Source organism: Megalops cyprinoides, chromosome 4 (assembly GCF_013368585.1).
Source record: "Megalops cyprinoides isolate fMegCyp1 chromosome 4, fMegCyp1.pri, whole genome shotgun sequence".
NCBI lineage: Eukaryota > Metazoa > Chordata > Actinopteri > Elopiformes > Megalopidae > Megalops > Megalops cyprinoides.
In genome coordinates, this window is record NC_050586.1 from 6,895,340 (window position 1) to 6,914,033 (window position 18,694).

The 18,694-nt window shown below is 45.7% G+C and overlaps 1 protein-coding gene across 1 annotated transcript in view; it reads left to right on the forward strand.

Moving 5' to 3' along the window:
• The first annotated feature begins 2,757 nt into the window (after nucleotides 1-2,757).
• The window catches only part of atp2a2a (ATPase sarcoplasmic/endoplasmic reticulum Ca2+ transporting 2a), a 42,117-nt gene continuing 26,180 nt past the window's right edge, over nucleotides 2,758-18,694 (forward strand). The window contains 5 exon segments of the mRNA XM_036528041.1: nucleotides 2,758-2,875; nucleotides 3,770-3,787; nucleotides 3,895-3,977; nucleotides 9,159-9,263; nucleotides 16,927-17,065. Coding sequence (XP_036383934.1) covers nucleotides 2,758-2,875; nucleotides 3,770-3,787; nucleotides 3,895-3,977; nucleotides 9,159-9,263; nucleotides 16,927-17,065 — 463 coding nt within the window.

Here is an 18,694-nt window from a genome sequence, read left to right on the forward strand (position 1 = left end):
CACATGGGCACAGCTCAGTGTAAAGAAGGGAAAACTTTACTGAAAGCGAAGCCACACTCAAGCTTGTACCCAGGTGTCCTGCTGCCACTGCTGATAGTCAGCCTAATCAGCGGGCTGTCAGCCATCAGTTACTGCTCCATCTCACATTTTCTGGGTGATAAGATACTGTGCACTGCATACAGTGCTGTGTCACTCGATGTGTCACCTCTGCTGTGTGTGACTAACGCCAAAGGGGGCACTGCTGTCTCAGAATACTGCCGGTCCAAAGCAGTGCTTTAATGCAAAAATGAATTCTCTGCAACGTGAGGGACCACAGAGAGCAAATGCAAGTCTGTATGCATCTACAAGGCAAAGATCTTTGTAAAACACTGTAATCAAGCACACCTGGATCTAAAGAAAATGTATTTAATATTTGCCTAAAATGGCAATAAGAGCTATTGAAATCCTGATGAAGGACAGTGATAATACTTTGGCCAATCTTAGGATAATGATAGAACAGCTAATTTTGGTTATAAATATTCGTCAGGGGATGTAATGAATCAATGAATGAATTAATTAATCATCCCGAAGAACTGTTCTAATGTTTAGTCTAATATTGTTTGGTTTAACTGATTACAAAGTGTTCCCTTTAACTGAATGCATTACCACATACCTCTGATGTGAGCATGTGATTGATAATGATCTCTGTTGGGTATAAAAGATATGTGTAACACATACAATATCACCCTGGTGAAAGAGGAGCAGATTGGAGCACTAGTGTAAGCACAAATCAGTGAAGACAAGTAACCATTCCACCTTCCTTTCTTTTTCATTTAAGCAATGATGTGACGACCTCATCATGTTCTTTCAGTACTGTCAACTCCATCATCTCAGATTCTCCTATCACAAAGGCCTGCCTCCCTTTTGACATGGGAAGACTGGCTGAATGATCTTTTTCACTCCTTATACATCAGCAACACTGCAGTTGAGCAACAATGTTATTTCAGTCAATGTTCCGATTTTAAAATCATTCTGAATACCATTTCGTTTGTTATTCTGGGTCCATTTTTATGATTTTTCAACATTCCGTAAATATTTATTTCAAATTTAATGGTATAGCAGAATATGTGTGTGCCCCACAGCAAGATATGTTTCATCATGGCTTTAGAACGTTGGTTCAACACAGTTTTGGGATCCAGGGTTTTCCTACAGAAGACCTATGTGAAAGTGCTGACAAAGGTGGCGTAGATAGATCAAAGCCTTAAACGCTGATCCTGGATCGGCATCGATTTTTTGTTTACAATGTTTCGATGAATGGCAGACCTACAATCAGCTGTCGGTGAAGTAATTAGTACTGAATCTTTGAATCATGTGAACGTTCATTCCGATTAAGCTTTCATGCGTGATCTGTCGCCTGCTCTTCCATACTCTTTACATCGAGTACGTATTGACTAACAAAGCCGAAACCTCAGCCCATGAACCGGCTGGTGTTTTTTTATGAATCATTCAAACTGAGCCACGTCGCGACCCAGGACGCTAAATGCGGATCAATTTTATTGAACTCGTGCCCGGCACTGAATTCCGCCTCATAATGCCTAAAGGCTAACAGTGTACCAGGTAATGGAACGTCCCGTGAGATCAAAACACACAAAGGTACATATACGCGCAGTGTATTTGCTGGGGTGCAGCGAAGAAGGGTCACTTTCCATTTCAGCGTGTAAACAAAAAAAAACATGTTGGTGTTATTTGTTTCTACCAACTCGTTCCACGAAAAAGAACGCTATTGACTGCTTTTCTGCCATTCGTGTGACTGGTACGTTATTGTCCCTCGAGACTGGAAATTAAATGGTTGAGAAGTAATGGCTTATAAACGGCTTATGTGTGCATCGGTTTGTATCAATGCACTGTAAAGGCCCCTCCGTTGCAAACCAGCTCCACAATGTGTTTTTCAGTTCAGCCAAGTCCAGCTAGCCACGAGTAATCTAAAACCGATGTGTTGTGGGAATCGATCGGATTCAAGACATTTTTAGCCATGCTGGAAGTTTAAAGTGCAACAACAAAGAGACTGTGCGCACTCCTGCGTCACTTATCCGGGATCCTGGAGTTGTGGTGGTGGGCTGTGAGAGGGGAAAAAAATAGAAGGATGGATCAGCTGATCCATCTACTTTCGAAGGGGTCGGAGTGAAGGAAAAAAGACGAGATTTCCGGGCTCCTTCTATCCAATGAGCGCACTCCACATGCGGAGCGTGCGAGAGAGCAGCAGAGAGGCTCTTTCAATAAAACGCGATTACCGCTACCGAGCTTTGCCACTGACTGGGGATCTACAACACAGAGAGAGGAGGCAGTCCAGAGTACATCCAGGGCACCACTAGGACTGTGCTGTATATGTCTAGTGTACTAAGCTTGGCCGATCGCTGCACACTCTGTACGATCAACTCTATGGGAATTAAGAAGACATCGAAGTGACTTTTTTTCGTGGGTGGGGGATAACCGAGTTGATTGCAATTCACCATTCTTAATTCGGGTGATAAAGGATAGTCGGCAACATTAGAGGGGGAGCATTTTTATGTTCTGTAATAGCTTGCTACCTAAGTGCCGGGGAGTTCATTTTCGTGCTTTCTTTTTCCTTTGGAAGTTTTCGTGATACAAATGCCTATGCCTGTAGATAATTAGACGTTCACTGTTGTTTTTCTCGGGAACGGGACGCTGAAATTGTTTTAGAGACGGAGGTGGTCGAATAAACAAAGTAAAACTGTCTCCAGAAGGCGACCATCCACCATGGAGAACGCTCACACAAAGACAGTCGAGGAAGTTTATAGCTATTTCAACGTTAACGAAAGCACGGGACTGGCCCTGGACCAGGTGAAAAGGCAAAGGGAAAAATGGGGACCGAATGGTACGTAACATATTTTCATTGTTGACTTTTACTCTTTTTCACTGGATATGTAAAGTAAAGGCCTGTGTAATGCTGGGTACGTTTCGGTACAGTAACCGGCATGCTCAAACGAATAGTAAAAATGGCTGACGTCATCATGTACGACCTCGTGGGTTTCAATCATCTTCGGCGGTTAGCGGGCTAGCTTGTAGGGGTACCGGGTGGCTAAATCAAAATGATCGGATTTCTCACCGATTCCCGTATCAAAATAGGCCGTGGAGGTGTCTGCCTGCCTCTTTCTTTCGCATAGTGGGGGTGGGGATAGCCGGCACAGGGCCTCAAATTTCAACGGTTGGGTTCCACAAGGATAGCAAAAGACGCTTATCAACAGCTAGACCCGCTGCCAAACTAGCTAACTTGCATGAATCGCGAATGAAATTACCGAATTTGGCTTGTAAAGACAACGAGAAGTTCACATTTGGCTAGTCTAGCTGACATGCTGGTTCCGTTTAAAGTTTTATTGTGAATGCCTTAATTGGCCGGTGTCAGTTGCTACGTTACCTTCTGTGACCCAGGAACAATGGGCAAGGGACAGGCTGCGGTGGATGACTTGGTTTGATTAACTTGCGGTATTTAAGACTCTAACCGTCCTAAAGTGCAGGGTTTCCAGTAACGTCAGACTATTTGGAATTCACATGAGTGGTTTTAGATGAATTCTAAAATATGGATCTTAAGTGATAAGTATTCCCAGCCTACCTGCGTTTGTCCGGAAATGCATCTTGCCATAGTAAATTTCACCGGATACTAAAAACGAACTGGACACTAGGTGAACGCGTATTGCAATTGTGTAAGCATAGATGACTTACGATTTTTTTCTGTCTGTCTCCTATGTTCCTTGGAATAACCGAACTGCAGAGTTGCCGGCAGAGGAAGGTAAGCACTTTGCTGCATATGTATTAAAATGCACAAATCCTGGATGAAAAAAAACAGCTGTAAAGTATCCCATGATATCGATCTGACCCCTTTTGTTAATTTCACAGGGAAGTCCTTATGGGAGCTCGTCGTTGAACAGTTTGAAGATTTGCTAGTGCGCATTCTCCTTCTGGCAGCTTGTATATCTTTTGTAAGTATACAGCCGATGGCTTTTCATATTTTGTAATTAGGGTCGTAATTCTGTTTGTGGGTCTGACAATAAGATGAGATAATTGGGGCACATCTGTGTAGACTGTCTTTGCAGACAACAATTGCTGATCACTGATGCAGGCATATAGTTGTCTGGGTTCAGCGGTGAATACTCATGCGGGTGTGATATTTTATTCATTGCATTTGTTAACTTTTGTTGGAAATGAGCAGTTTGCCTTGGCGTGTACTCATTTATATGCACATACAGCTCTCACACTGATGGACCTGTTGATGAGGCACGTGGGAATGATGTCACTGTGCAGATAACCTTGTAGTGAACTGTTAATTAACTCGGGCAAACGTAAATGTTTATGTGTAAAGGAATATATAAGTGCATGGTGTAACCTCTGAATTTATCCTGAAGACTGAATCCGTCAGCCTGCAGTGATGCAGATGGTTGTCTTCAGTTAGGACTCTTGGGAATGGGCAGGTGGCAGAATGCATTGCCAAATGAGAGCCTGTCTGCACATTTGGTACCTAACAAGTAAAAGCAGAAAGTTGTTTTTTTTTCCCTTTTGCCGAGATTCTGTTACCGCAGAGGATCTCTGTACCGCGCGGATGTGATGTGTACATGACAGGACACGGGATAGAATTAATGACTTCAGCTGACAGTGTGGAGCTGGAGTCGCGAACTTGCCGAGTTCTGAGAGCACGCTGGCGGAATGACTGACGACCGGGAGGGGTGGAGGGTGGTGGGGTGGGGGGGGGGGGGGGATGGGGGGTTAGGACAGCACGTCAGAGCGGAGCGATGCACATGTATCCGCGTTCTTTCCCGAGGTTATGCTACCAGATCACAGAGGGCGCGACAGCTGAAGAAACTGTCCGCGCGCGGAATGGTGACAACAGCAGCAATTGGTCAAACGCGACATTTGAGCCCCCCGCGCGTTCCACCCTCCCCGGCTGTAATTTAGCAACTTCCTACTTATAGCTCTGTCCTCCTGCTTGTGCCAGGAATTCAGCGGGCACAGGTTATTTACCCAAAACGTCCCCTGTTATATACAGTATATAGTAAAAAAAAAAAAAAGCCTCTTCTGAGCGACCCGATAAACAGTCAGGTTTCATAACACGTGGAGCGCTGGCGGTGGAAAAATGTTGGCACCGCCATGACAACACCGGCGGGGCCCGTCTCCCCTGCCAGGCGCCCGGTTACTCTCGCCGGTATGTTTCATGACCCCAGGAGATGAGGAGCCTGCAGCGATCACCGTAATGTAATGTAATGTAAATGAATGTAATGTAAATGTTTTGACCAGGTTCTTTATAAGGCCACTAAAACTGTAAGCTGTTGAAAAGGCTGTGGAGTTCAGTTCAGTTAAAGAGCAGTCGGAAATGAAAATGGGAATTTGTGGTTGCAAATGGGGGATAATGAAATCTTCCCGTCGTGGAACCAAGATTGGCTGATGGGCATAGGCTGGCTGTGCCAGAATCGTTTGCTCTGGGTAGCTCTTGACCTCCCTTGGCTCAAGCTCCCATTTACCTTTTTAAAAGATGTCTGACTGATCTGAAGTTAAACACTTTAGTCATTTTGTGTTTTTTAAATATCATGTATATAAGTATGCGCTATATATAGCAACCAAATAACAGTGAAAGGAGGGCTGGTCTTATTCTGTGTCTGACCTTGGGTTTCTCATGTTAACCATATTTTTTTTATTTCATAGAACACTGCACATCTGAGTGGTCTACTTCTATTTTTACAAATGGGACATTGTCCTTTTTTTTACACGAGGCCATTATTTTAATAAGCAGCAGTTCGAACAATACACCTTTTAAAATGAAATTACGGGAGCAGCCATGTTTTTATCTGTGCTGTCTTGCAACCTGTGTAACTCTGCTTCAGTTTGTGGCCTGGCAGAGTGTTAATTGGCTTGGCTGCACTTTTTTTTTTTTTTTTTTACCTTTTTACCTGTGGCTGTAAACTGGAAGAGTTATGATTATTATTTTGAAAAATGTAATCGCAGATGTGTCAACGGGCATATGTAGTGCCGGGCTTTGACGGCAGCAGGACCGGGTGGAACGAAATGCTGAGGACTTAAGCCTTTGTTGATGCTAATGCACTGATATTTTTCAACTCTTCCCTGCGTTAACCAGCTGGTTTTTTGTTTTGTTTTGTTTTTTTTTACCATGAGTTACAAATGGTTTGCATATTGAAGTTCCTCTTACTGTTCCATCAACATTTCAAAAAGCCCAAATAAGTGTCAGTTTGTAGTGCGCAAAGCACTTAACTGAGGCATATGTTGATGTAATTGTAGTGTCCCAGATATGTAAGTCTTTCTTCTTTGAGTACTCAATTAGAAACTACAATTGAATGCACAGTGACTAGGTCAATTAGTCAATGTATCTACCTGGCTACTGCCTGAAGAGAGAGAGGACAGTTCTGCTGCTAGCATCTGGTAGCTGTCTTGACTTGAGTCAAATGGATGTGAAAAATGATACAAGACTCAGATTCCACAATCGTTTAATTTAGGACTCCATGTAAGAACAAGATAATACTGCACTGTTTATTTGCCTCCTAGCTGCCATTTTAACATGTTGCCAGCAGCCCTCTCTGATTGGTTGATATGACACAGCTGTTGATATGTTTTCCTTTTGTAAATATTTGTTTATGGTACTTTGCGCAGGGGGCTTGTTTAGTTTTCACTTTTACCGCTTTACCAAACGGATGGAAAAAATCTCGTGTACATGAAGGTTACTTTTTTTACTTTCTACTTTTCTGTACTGACGTAATTATCGCGACTAATGTTATTTGATAATGGCAGCAACTACAGGCCACCCAGGTCTTCACAGAACCTGTGATGTCCGTTTGACATGCAGAAAATGGAATATTCCAGGGTGTTTCAATAGCAGAACATTCTAGAAGCTCTGTGAGGGTTTTTATGCTTAGTAAATGATGGGACATATATTGTTATAAGAAAATATGGTTAATATATAAAATTTAAGTAATCCTGGATAAAGATGCCTACAAAAGTAAATATGAATATGAAAAATGTCAACTCAAATAAACACGTACAAAGCAGATACGTGGCTTTTTGCACGGATGAGTGAAAGTTGAGTGAGTCTGTAGTCCATTTGGACTTCTTTTTAGAATTGACCATGTTGATGGATTGATTCTGAGCTGCCCACTGAGTTTCAGATGCAAAATCTGATGGAAGTATTCCATGCAAAAATAATCTGAAAATGGCTTCCATCCATAGAGCTCTCTCTCTGTCTGTGTGTGTGTATGTTTGTGTGTGTGTCTGTATGCACGCACTGGGATCCAATGTGGTGGTGGCTGCCCATGGAGATTGCATTCCTGTGGTGTGCTCTGTCCAAGCTGGGTGATAGGAAGGTGGCAGTGGCTCTTCTGTGACAGCTCCCTTACTGCTGACAGGGGGAGAGGGCACCGCGCTTGACCAAATTTGGGTACTGACCTTCAGTGAGAGGGTGTTGGCCACAGGAACTCACCACAGGAGCGCACCCCCCCCTTCCCCCCGCTGTGTTGGGCAGTGTGATCAAGCCTGGAGTGAGGGGCCACCCGGGTCTCCAAAAAGATGGGGCTGGTGCCGTGGAACATCTTGGAACTGTTCCAAAGAATTGGCTTTAGTTTTTTTCCTAAATCTTTATACAGCAGCTTGTCAGGATACCCCAGCTGACGTACAGTTATCTGAGCTGGTCCTTGTTTATGGCAAGCAAAAGCATTGTGGAGTTCTCGTTTTTTGGTGCAAGGAACTGAGGGACAATGGAAGTCTGGAAGGGACATACCCAAAGGGCAAGGTCTTTTTCTGTTTTCAAAGGCAAGTGACTAGGTCGCAAACTGAAACTCCTTTCAAACCATGTCCTCCTGGTAAGTAACGGTGGATGGTGGAGAAGCACACTCCCTGCTGCCTATTGAACAGGACCGTATGCATTTCTGCAGTCTAATGAGCTATGCCTGTTATATAATCTGGTTATTGTCAAGTGCACCGGCGAAACCTATGCGTCCCATTTTATCAGATAAGAGAGACATTATGCAAATGGCTCCCACTTCAAAGAGGTGCTGGTAGGAGAGAAAGCAGAGCAGGGGAAGTGTGTCCCCACTGGCTCAGCTGTAGAGTGGAATGTGTAGGCTGTGGTTGGGAGTCGTTGGAGCGGCTCTACTGTGTTACATTAATGGGGTGTCCTTCTGTAAATCAGACCTTTTTTGGGGGGGGGGGTTTCTGGTGGTCTGCTTAGGGTGGGGGACAGTACAGTGGGTCATGTTTCCAAGCTTTATTTACACTACATTATGATTTAGCAGATGCTCTTATCCAGAGAGACTTGCATAGGTTACAATTTTTTTTTTTTTTTTTTACCTGTTATCCATTTATACAGCTGAGTGTTTACTGAGGCAATTGTGGGTTTAGTACCTTGCCTAAGGGTACAGCAGCAGTGCCCCAGCGGTTGAAAACCAAATGTGAAATATTTTGCAACCTGTCTCTCACACTATAGTACCACAGGTGATGCAGCAGGTGACACAAAGTGCAGGAACGCCAAAGACCCAGGTGCTCTTTACACCCTCTTACGGACGAGCCCGGTCACCGTACGCCCTCGTCTCCCTGACATCGCTGTCTCCGTGTCCGTGGCTCCGCACAGACCCGTCCCCAGCGCCAGTTTGCACGCTCCGGTCGCAGGGCCACCTGTCCGACCCCGTGGCGGGGGTGCTGACAGAGGGCCTCTCTCGGTTTACGTTTCCACCCCGCCAAGGGCCGGCTGACACCTCTTCCCTGAGGGCCGGTCACACCTCCGCTGGATTCGGAGGCGTTTATGAACTTGACCCGCGGCGGCCAGCCTTGGCATGCTGATAAATTCCCAAGGCCGACCCACCGGCTCTCTGCGGCCGCCGGCTGGAAACCAGGCACTAAACACGATGGCGCTTGTCATCACTGTGAATGAGCGACAGAAGGCTCGGCTCGCCCCAATCGGCACACGCTGTTGCACTAAGAGCAAACAGAAACCCGCGTAACCATAAACATCAGTTTAGAGGGGTTTTCATGTGCTGCCGTTACCTGAAATTCCCAGTTAATCATCTTTGGCACTAAGAGGGTTGTGTTTTCTTATGGACGTGTCTCGGATGCTGTTTTATGGAGCTGCATTATGAAGAATAATCAACGTCTCTCCTGTTTCTTTCTAGGTACTGGCCTGGTTTGAGGAAGGAGAGGAAACCATCACAGCCTTCGTGGAGCCTTTTGTAATCTTACTAATTCTCATAGCCAATGCCATCGTAGGTGTGTGGCAGGTAAGGTGGTTTTTGTTGTTTTTCTTCTCCTTTTGAATATTAATTTGGCACAGCGCTTCCCTCAGGAATATTTGAAGCCATCTCTGGGTCCTCTTGGACACCGTATTGGCTTTGAGCTTGCCTTGCCAAGCAGAATTAGAAGTGCTGGAGCTGACTGTACTCTTAAGGGATGTGCTTTTCCTCTTTATCAGACGTTCTTTTTTCATGTTTTGTTTTTTTTTTTTTTTTCTCACCATAAACTCTTAACCTGTGTCAGTTGAGCCCTTGGCCACACCAGTGTGTATAGTTTATGAATCTATGTTTTTAACATCTTCATCTTTTAAAAGACTTAGAAATTCATAAAAGGGTGGTTTTGAAATATTTGTAAAAGGATTGTGTCTATCATAAATATGTACTCTTGGCCAGGGGTACATACTTTAAAATATCTGAAGGAGCACACATCCTCCAGGTTATGTTTGGTCGGGCGATGCACCGCTTTTCCGTTTGAGCTCACAAATGAAATGAAAGGGTCAGGAGGCTTCGGAACTGTAAGGAAAATGGCTGCTGAAATGCACCCCATGTAGTTCTGCTAATATTAAACAACACATCTTTGTTTTTGAGGATATAACAGCTTCAAGCAAGCAGTGGCACGTTTATATTAACAAAGTGATGATACTACTTTCTTTTAAAAGTACCAGCGAACAACATTTCTCTGGGGAGTTCTGGCATCAGTCTTTTAATGCCTCTAATCCCTCAAAGAATTAATCATTAGCAATGCCCCTCAGATTAGTTGAGGTGACATTAATAAGCGAGCTTATTTTTCGTTTTTAAATGTCAGAAATAAATATGAGCGCAGGTTTTCTGTGTCAGACACGGCACGGATATTGCTAGCAAGTACATCTGCAGTCGGCTGGGTTTTCTTTCTCTTGAACATACAAAAATGTAATTTTCTTGAAATGTACAAGACTTATATTGTATTTTGTATTTTTTTGTTTTTACTTTTGCTTTGAATTCAATTTTCTATCCTGCATAGACAGGTATACTCGTCAATAAACTGAATAAACTAATCGTTGCTGATGAAATACTTTGTCTTAACAAATACAGATTATCTGTCCGTGGAGAGAATTGAAGTACAGAGTTTGTTTTAATAATGTTATGGATTAGCCCCTTAACATTTTTTTATGTGCTATGGCATTACATTTTTAAATGTCACTTGCATCCCTATCTCAAATGGGGCTGCTAACGGACTGTGTGCTCTCCCAAGTCTCTTTGCTTCATCTGTTCTGCGGTGTGTTACATCTTTGATTTCGCACACGGTTTTCGGGTCATAAACTGTTCCAGCAGACCACACCCACCACAGCTTTATTGGTGCACACCCTCATATATATCCCGCTTACAGCACTGAATATACCTGCTGTCTCTATTTGCCCAAGCAGACTGCAATTTCGAGAGCTGTGTTTGATGGTGAGATTATCAAACCTCAGTTTCCCCTCAGCTCTCCCCTGAACGCAGTCTTCAGCCTGCAGACCTCATCCTCCGCGATAGCTCGGCTCAAACTAAACTGCGATCAAACATTCACTTGCTAACAGTAATTTCCTAACAAGGCGCTTTCACCGCAAACTGTACTAATGATGTGTTACACTTTTCTGCATTTACTGTAAGGTTGCAAGGCATGATGGGATTGTTTAATTGACTTCTGCTCTCTGGAAGCAGTTTTTTTTGCACACGCATAGCTAATGCAGGCAAAAAAAAAAACTGAGCAGGAGTGTTGGTGTTCAAAACTTGCTCTGAGCAGGAGGAACACAACCCAGGTCTGATGGTGGTGAATGTGGACAAAGCCGATGGGGCACAGAAGTGTGAAAAGCTGCTTTGACCCAAACTGAACGTTTTTTTAGCAGAAGTTGTGTGCAAAGCCTTTCACAGCTTTCTGTCTGTCACATTGTATCACTGGCTCTAGATTTCTGTAAGTGTACTCTCACAGCTATGAATAAGGAATGGCATGACGGGCATGAAGTATGGGGGGTGTCAGTTACCTGAACAGTCAAGGCCATATTGTAATTTATTATTATCCATTAGTGACACTTGCGCTCAGGAACTGAAATGCTGTACGTGTTTTACGGATAGCACACAAAGTATTGGTAGTCCCTGTCTTTCTGGGATTTCTGATCATTTATAACAATTGGATTTTAAGATGCCCCTGGACTCTCACAATTTTATGACAAGTTGCTGTCAGAGGTGCATATGCCTGGAACCGTGCAGCTCGGTTTTGATGTGTGAGAAGCGGTTTATTTCTTTACCTGATCTTCACTCTGCCTTCAGGCAGACAAGGGGACATTGAGTACTTTGACACACAGTCCACAGGCAAATGAGAACATGGAAAAAAACTTTGATAGCGTATGCTATCAGACGTCCAGCTGGATGCGTATTCAAAATTCAAGTTAACGCAGTCAGGAGGGAAGGACAGGGACATTACATCACGCTATGTTATTGTCGCTTAGCGTATGCTCTCATCCAGAGCGACTTGCGTAGGTTACAGTTTCATCCATTTATGTGGCTGGATATTTACTGAGCAGTGCCCCAATGAAGAGCCCTAGTCCTTACCACTGCATCACAATGCTGCCCATACCTACATGTTTTGCATTATAACTTAATGCTGCAAATACCATGGTAAAATATCAAGGCTGTTTAAAGCCTCCGTCAGTAGCCAATGAGCTGCTGGCGGCTCTCTCCAGTTCCCCGCATCACAGAACCCAACCACGTCGATTGGTTTGAAGCTGATTTCATGAGTGGAAGAAAAGGTAAATTTCTGCAACTGTTTGTTGGCCCCTGGAGTGCTTCACTCACAGCTGTAGAGAATGGATTGGGAAGTGGCATTATGGAATTCTTCTTTGTTTTCATATATATATATATATACGTGAGAGATGCTGAACTGAAGCAGTTTTAGAAAGCTGCTCTGCTGTTTTGCTCTCTGAGAATGGGGACGGTGATGAACAGCAGAGCATCACCGTCTGCTCTATATAAACTGCGAATGCGGGGAGAACACGCGTGCACTGCACCCTTAGCTTCACGCCATGGACGCCGTCAAGTCTGCTTCCCGCCCAAGTAGTTAACGACGCGGGTCAGACGCACAGTTTACAACCCACAGCCTTACAGACGGGAGAAAGCTTAAACGAGCATTATCGCGCATTATCGTAATTCTCCCGCGGCCTTTATGTTAACTCCTTCACGTTGTTGCTTAATGAGGCACGGCTCCGAGGGCAGAGCGAGCCGTTCATTTACATGTGTAATTGCTTTCAAAACGTAGCTCCTCCCTCAGCCTCGCGCTACAAGCCCCGCAATGCAGAAATTCGTGGGAAGGCAAGGTGTCGACCGGCCCCCGTGCTCAGTGGGAGGGCTCCCGGTTCACCCCCAGCTCGAGGTTACGAGACTCTGGAACCGCCCACACTGAGCCATCGGCGAATGAGATGGAGGCGGTCTCCCTGACAACGGTGACGGGGAGGGTTCAGGCTTTGTCGGGCAGAGTGTGCTCAGGAGGGTGGGATGAGATTTTTAGCTAGTGGGAGTGCAAGACTCACCCCGGAACTTCAGAATCCTCTGTTTTCCCTGTACTTCCTCTGAATTTTCTGTTTTTGTCTGTCTTTCTCTTTATCTGTTTCTCCCTCTTGTTCTCTATCTCTTGTTTTTTTCTGTTGTTTATCTGTACGCATCTGTCTTCCTCTGTCCCTCTCTCTCCCTGACTGACACACTCACTCTTATATCTCTGTCTCATTTCCCTCTGTCTCCTTGCATCACTTTCTCTCTCTTGTATCTCCCTTGTATCTCATACCTCTCTGTATCCACCCCTCTCTCTGTCTCCCAGCTCTCTCTGTATGTCTTCCTCTCTGGGTCTCTCCGCTCTTTTGTTCTGTGGATGGCCACACCTCAGTGCGAGACCACGGTCTCACAGCAGGAAAAGGAGAGGAAGGCTCCTACCGAAGGACCCCACACAGTCGGCTGCCAGCTTTGTGCCTGCTCGCCTGAAAGGATCCTCAAAACCTCAATGGAGGATACCGGGGAAAAGACAGCCCAAAAATAGAACCAGAACTGGGTCATTGGGTGCATTTTACACTGTTCAGATGCGTTGCTATGAAACCAAATTCCAATAAGTAGTATACCCCACCCCTTAGATATGGTGACATGCCCAAAAATATACCATAAAGCACAGAGTACTGGTCTCTTTCGGTCGTAAATAAAGACAAGTTTGAAATGGTGTCGGAGGGAGAAGTGAAATCTCTTGATCTCCCCCAGAGTGCAGGAATTTGATATGAGGCAGTGCATCATGGGAGTGTAGTGTGTCTTTGCCAAGTTGCTACTGCACACTCTATCCCTCCTTTCATCCATTGGTTACTATAGTAATAAATCCAGAGGGAACCAATTGGAAAAAAAACCCAGGAAGAGTTAATGCCATGTATTTGTAGAGACTTTCTTTCCCCTGATTGTCCAAGGCTTTAGTAGAGACTTCTAGTTCTTGCTCTCAATGCCCACATTTGGTCTCTGATTTTTATCAGGAGGTGCTGTATCCAGACCGGTCAGAGGACCTGCCCCCCCCCCCCCCCCCCCCAGACTCTTCCAATTACCCTGAAAATGCTGCTTTAGGCAGAGGTGTGTAAGTGCTTCCTACCAGAAGGCGTCTGCATGTGTTGCTGATGCCTCTCCAGGGACTCCTTCCATTGCTGTAATGAGATGGGGAAGGGGTTAAGAGGTATTGATTGAGGTTTTTTTCTTTCTTTTTTTATTTTCTTTTTGCTCAAGACTGCTGGTTTGACCTCTGAAATGTGACAAGCTAATTATCTTTCTTTCTGCTCAGTGACTTTTTCAATCAGTTTGAAATACGGGGTGGGAGGGTGAGGGGGGGTTGGGCCTCATGGTGGACATGCCACTCCAAAATGAACTGGTCCACCTGCTTGTGTGGGGGCAGAGGTCCTCAAACTGCTCATCCTAAATAAGGTAAAACTGGTCTGTGAGGTGTTGCCGGTGCTTATTGCAGGAATGATTAGCGTTTGTTTTGTAACTGATCTGAAGTAATTCCTTCCTCTTTATTCAATCTTGATTTCCTTTTTTCCTGTCCAAGATATTTGTTAAAGTTGCCATATGGTAATAAATAATGTTCAGTGGATCAAATTTCATAAATTATTGTTCATATTCTGGTTACCTGAAAAACATGGGTAGAGTATAGGCATCAGTCTCACTCCATTCATCATTAATATTACCCAAGTGGGTGGAGTGTCGGAGTGTCTGACGTTCTTATCGGCCCTCTGGACAGGACGAGGTGTGCATCTAACCCAGCATACTTACCTCAGATGTGAGAATTAAGATAATGACACCACTTTCAGTCACTGCCTAGCTTTAAGTGTTTTTTTTTTTTTTTTCTCAAGCAGGAAGTTGTGGTCTCGAAATCTAATGTTATCGGTCCCTCTAATGCAATTATCTCGGATGATGGAAAACGATAAAGTTGAATGCAAAGTGGCGAAAGTGACGTGGGGGTTTCTGGTAAACTTGCGCGCGCTGTGAGCGTGTGCCAGATGGCTCTTTTTCTGAATGACCCGCTTTGCTGGATCCCTTTTTATGTAGGCTGCTGTTGTTTTACCACCAGCCTGGATGAATGGGATCCCAGCGGGACGATTCGTTTAGCTATTCATCTTGTAAGGGGGCGTTGGCCTACGCCGTTTCAAAACCTGTCATCTGTCAAAGTGTCACGTCCTGCCAGCTGTGGTGTCCCGGGGCTTGTGCGGGTGTACACTTTCCCCCGTGGGGCTGAGTTATGGGCTCCCCCTGGTCGAGGGGGACATGCCAGGCAGGGTTTTGTGACAGTCAGTGCTCCGAATGTCGTGCAGAGGTCACGGAGTCGTCTAAAGGTCATTTAAAACTGCATTGGCAAATCCCTTGCTGTTTGCGGTTGTATTGCTTCTGAGAGCTCTTGGTTTAACATCTTCAGTGCAGTCCCTCCCTGACGAATTGCCAGCTGAGCAACCAGTAGCCACCAGCATGAGATCCTGAGTGAAGTGAGAGTGTGAGCATCAGGTGACAAGAGCCCTCTGTCTCATTTTGTAGATGTGCGGGGGACGTTTTTTTGGAAAACAAGAATGCAGTATGAGTCGTCGATGAGGGAACTGTGGCATTCGGCCACAGTCAGATGAATGATGAAGCATGAGGAGCTTCTTATAAAATCACAATTTAAAATCGCTGAATCTGATTGGAATTGCTTTCACAGGCTGAACGTGAAAGCTTGTGTGTAATTTTGCCTGCGTATTAGAATGTATTTCTTCCTTTCCTCTGATGGGCGAAGCTGATTCAAAATGTAAGTGTGTATAGTGTTTAGATTCAGAGCAGGTTGTCAGCATTTGCACTGGTGCTGGTACTCATCATACAGGAAGTGTCTGATACCATGTGAAGGATGCTGGAACTCCAGTACACGATTATGTTCAAACCTACAGGACGATGCTTTGAAGAGATTTTTTATCGTGCATTATAATTTGAATTTAACAGCCTCTGCGTGTGTCATTTAATATTTCCTCGCTTTATGAGGGTCGTGTGCTCGGTTTTAAAGTCTTTGGCTTTTGGGTTGTTTTACAGCACTGTTAACCTGTGGCACTCTCGGGGTAGAACGGATGAAATGGTTATTTTCTTCTAAATCATCAGTCAAATGTTTGTTTGAATGCTTGAGGCAGTTAAACACCGCCACTGTTAGCCACCATTTTGTTTATCTGGGGCGTGTCACATTCTGCTCGTAGCGGCGCAGCAAGGGTGTCTTGGGGACAGCTGCCGAACGCACCGGGGTGGAATGCCCCGCCCCAGTCCCCGCCCTCCATCTCCGCAGACTAAGGTACACAAAGCCAGCCTCAGGACGGACTCTGACCACTTCCCAAATCTTGCGCCCCGCAGGAAGTGGTCGTGTTGGCCAACCGCCACCTTCCTCGGCCGCGCATGTGCCGCAGCCTGCCATGAATGGGCTTCAGAACGCGGTGTTCCTGTGCCTACACACGAACGTGACTCCGACCCCAGCGCAGTGTCCCGTTTGGACCTCCGTTTATTAGGGATTAATGGGTATCAGCTGCTCTTCAGCGGGGGGGGGTGGGGGGACTTTTCGTTGCTTTGAAAGCGGCGTCGGGGGTTCGGGGGAGGTCAGAGCGTTCCGCAGTGACAGCCAGAGGAGGCCAGTGCCTATCGGGGGATTAACACGTGAGGAAATGTAAAGGCCACCTATATATTGGGGGGAGGGTACAGAAACCTGAAATGTCCTTAAGCAACATCAGATGGTACACAATGCCACATTTTCTTTAATTTTTTTTCTTGGATGAAACTGCAACAGAAGGCATTTGTGCCTCCTGTAAAATCTCTCCCTGGTTTTGAAAAGTTTTTCATTCTTTACCCTGTCGTTTTTTTTTTTTAAACCAGTAACATCTGAGGCTTAAGAATGTGTGCTGTGTTTCTTTGAAATGGTGTCTGTTTCTCATGCTGCCTCTCTCCTCAGTTGGTCATTACCGTATGCACAGGCGCCTAGCTGTGAAAACTCGCCGCTAGCCTGCTGCGTTGCGACTCCAGACAGCTTTCTCTTATCTGAAGCCCTTACTCTGCTCTGTTTGTGTGGCGTGTTGAAACGAGACCCGAGTGTGACTCGGCGTTAACGTTCCGCTCTGCCCCGCAGGAACGGAACGCCGAAAATGCCATCGAAGCCCTTAAAGAGTACGAGCCCGAGATGGGGAAGGTGTACCGCCAGGACAGGAAGAGCGTCCAGAGGATTAAGGCCAAGGACATCGTCCCCGGGGACATTGTTGAAGTGGCCGGTAAGAGCCTCGCTGTTTTCCGCACCCAGCCAGATCCAGGGCTGGCACAGACACATTACACTTTTGGCATTTAGCAGACACTCTTATCCAGAGCGACTTACATCGGTTACGGATTTTTTTTTTTTTTTTTACACAATTTTATCCATTTATACAGCTGGATATTTCCTGAGGCAATTATGGGTTAAGTACCTTGCCCAAGAGTACAGCAGCAGTGCCCCAGCAGGGAATTGAATTGACAACCTTTTGGTTACGAGTTCTGCTCCTTAACCACTACGCTACACACAGGTGTGAACAGTAGGCAACGTGAGATACTCCAGCTGTAAGAGCGCAGTCCACTTCCGTCACAGTATCTGCCCGGGAGGAGCATTTGCTTCCTCTGCACGTACTCCCCCTGCAGAAATTAAACCGCCGGTTCTCAGGGTCGGGTCACGGTTTCACCTGAGTGCGGTTTGATTTATGGAGACCCCATGCGATTGGCCCAGTTTTCCCAGCCTTGATACTAATGGCTCTCACAGTTTAAGCCTCTGATGGAGTTTGGGTATCTTGCTTCCATCACCAATCTGGAAAATCTTACATTTGCATGACAGTTAATTCTCATTAGCGTATCCCCTCCCCCTGTGCACATACACAAACACAAGGATGAGCGATTAAGAAAAGATGCAACAGAAGGAGTCAAAGTCAGACAAGAGAACTATGCTTGGAACAAAATCACGAACGCACACACACACACACACACACACACACACACAAAGCCCTGTCAGCTCTCCCCTTCACCTCAAAGATGATGGCCAGTTGAATCCAGCCATGCGCGTCCTTTTAACAAGATGGTGCATGAAGCCGCAGCCTTAAATGACACAGTCAGCCTTAAATGAATCCGGAATGCAGTTTCTCCGCACTGCCCCCCCCCCTCCCCCCACACTCACTTCACAGAAACATCCCAAAATACAGCACTCCTGAGGAGAGGCGCCCATTAACCCGTCCTCCTGAGTGACTGGCTGACGGGGGCGGCCGAGGGCCCTCAGATCAGGGGCTGCCCGTTTTCGTTTACCTGTCGAGTGAAGCTCACCTCACTGCAAGCACACACATTTTCACGCGTCCTGCTAGCGCCCTGTGTAAGAAGAGACCCAATCAGCGGGCCTGAACACATTCACCTGGGGGTGAGGGGCGTCTGACCGCCCCGCAGCGGAATGTGTGCGGGATCACGTGTGGTTGCGTCGAGGACATCGTGTCACATGGGGTGGAATTTGGGGGGGCTCTTGTCAAAACCACAGCTGTAACACCCCATTATACGCAGACCCACAGCCTTCGTATAGAGGAGTGTGAGTGTCTGTGTGTGTGTGTGTGTGTGTGTGTGTGTGTGTGTGTGTGTGTGTGTGTGTGTGTGTGTGTGTATGTATGTATGTATGTATGTATGTGTGTGTGCACAGAATTCACTCCTAGCACAGTTCTCTTGTCTGACTTATGGAATGCTTTATTTATAGCCCACAGTGACAGAAGTGACAGGTGTCTGCCCCCCCCCCCCCCCCCCCCCATGCTTCGGGTACATTGTGTCAGTGCGTGACGTTGCGCAGCATTCAGACAGACTCTCCGCTGCTGACCTTGAGCAGAGAACAGAGAATAGGCCGGCTC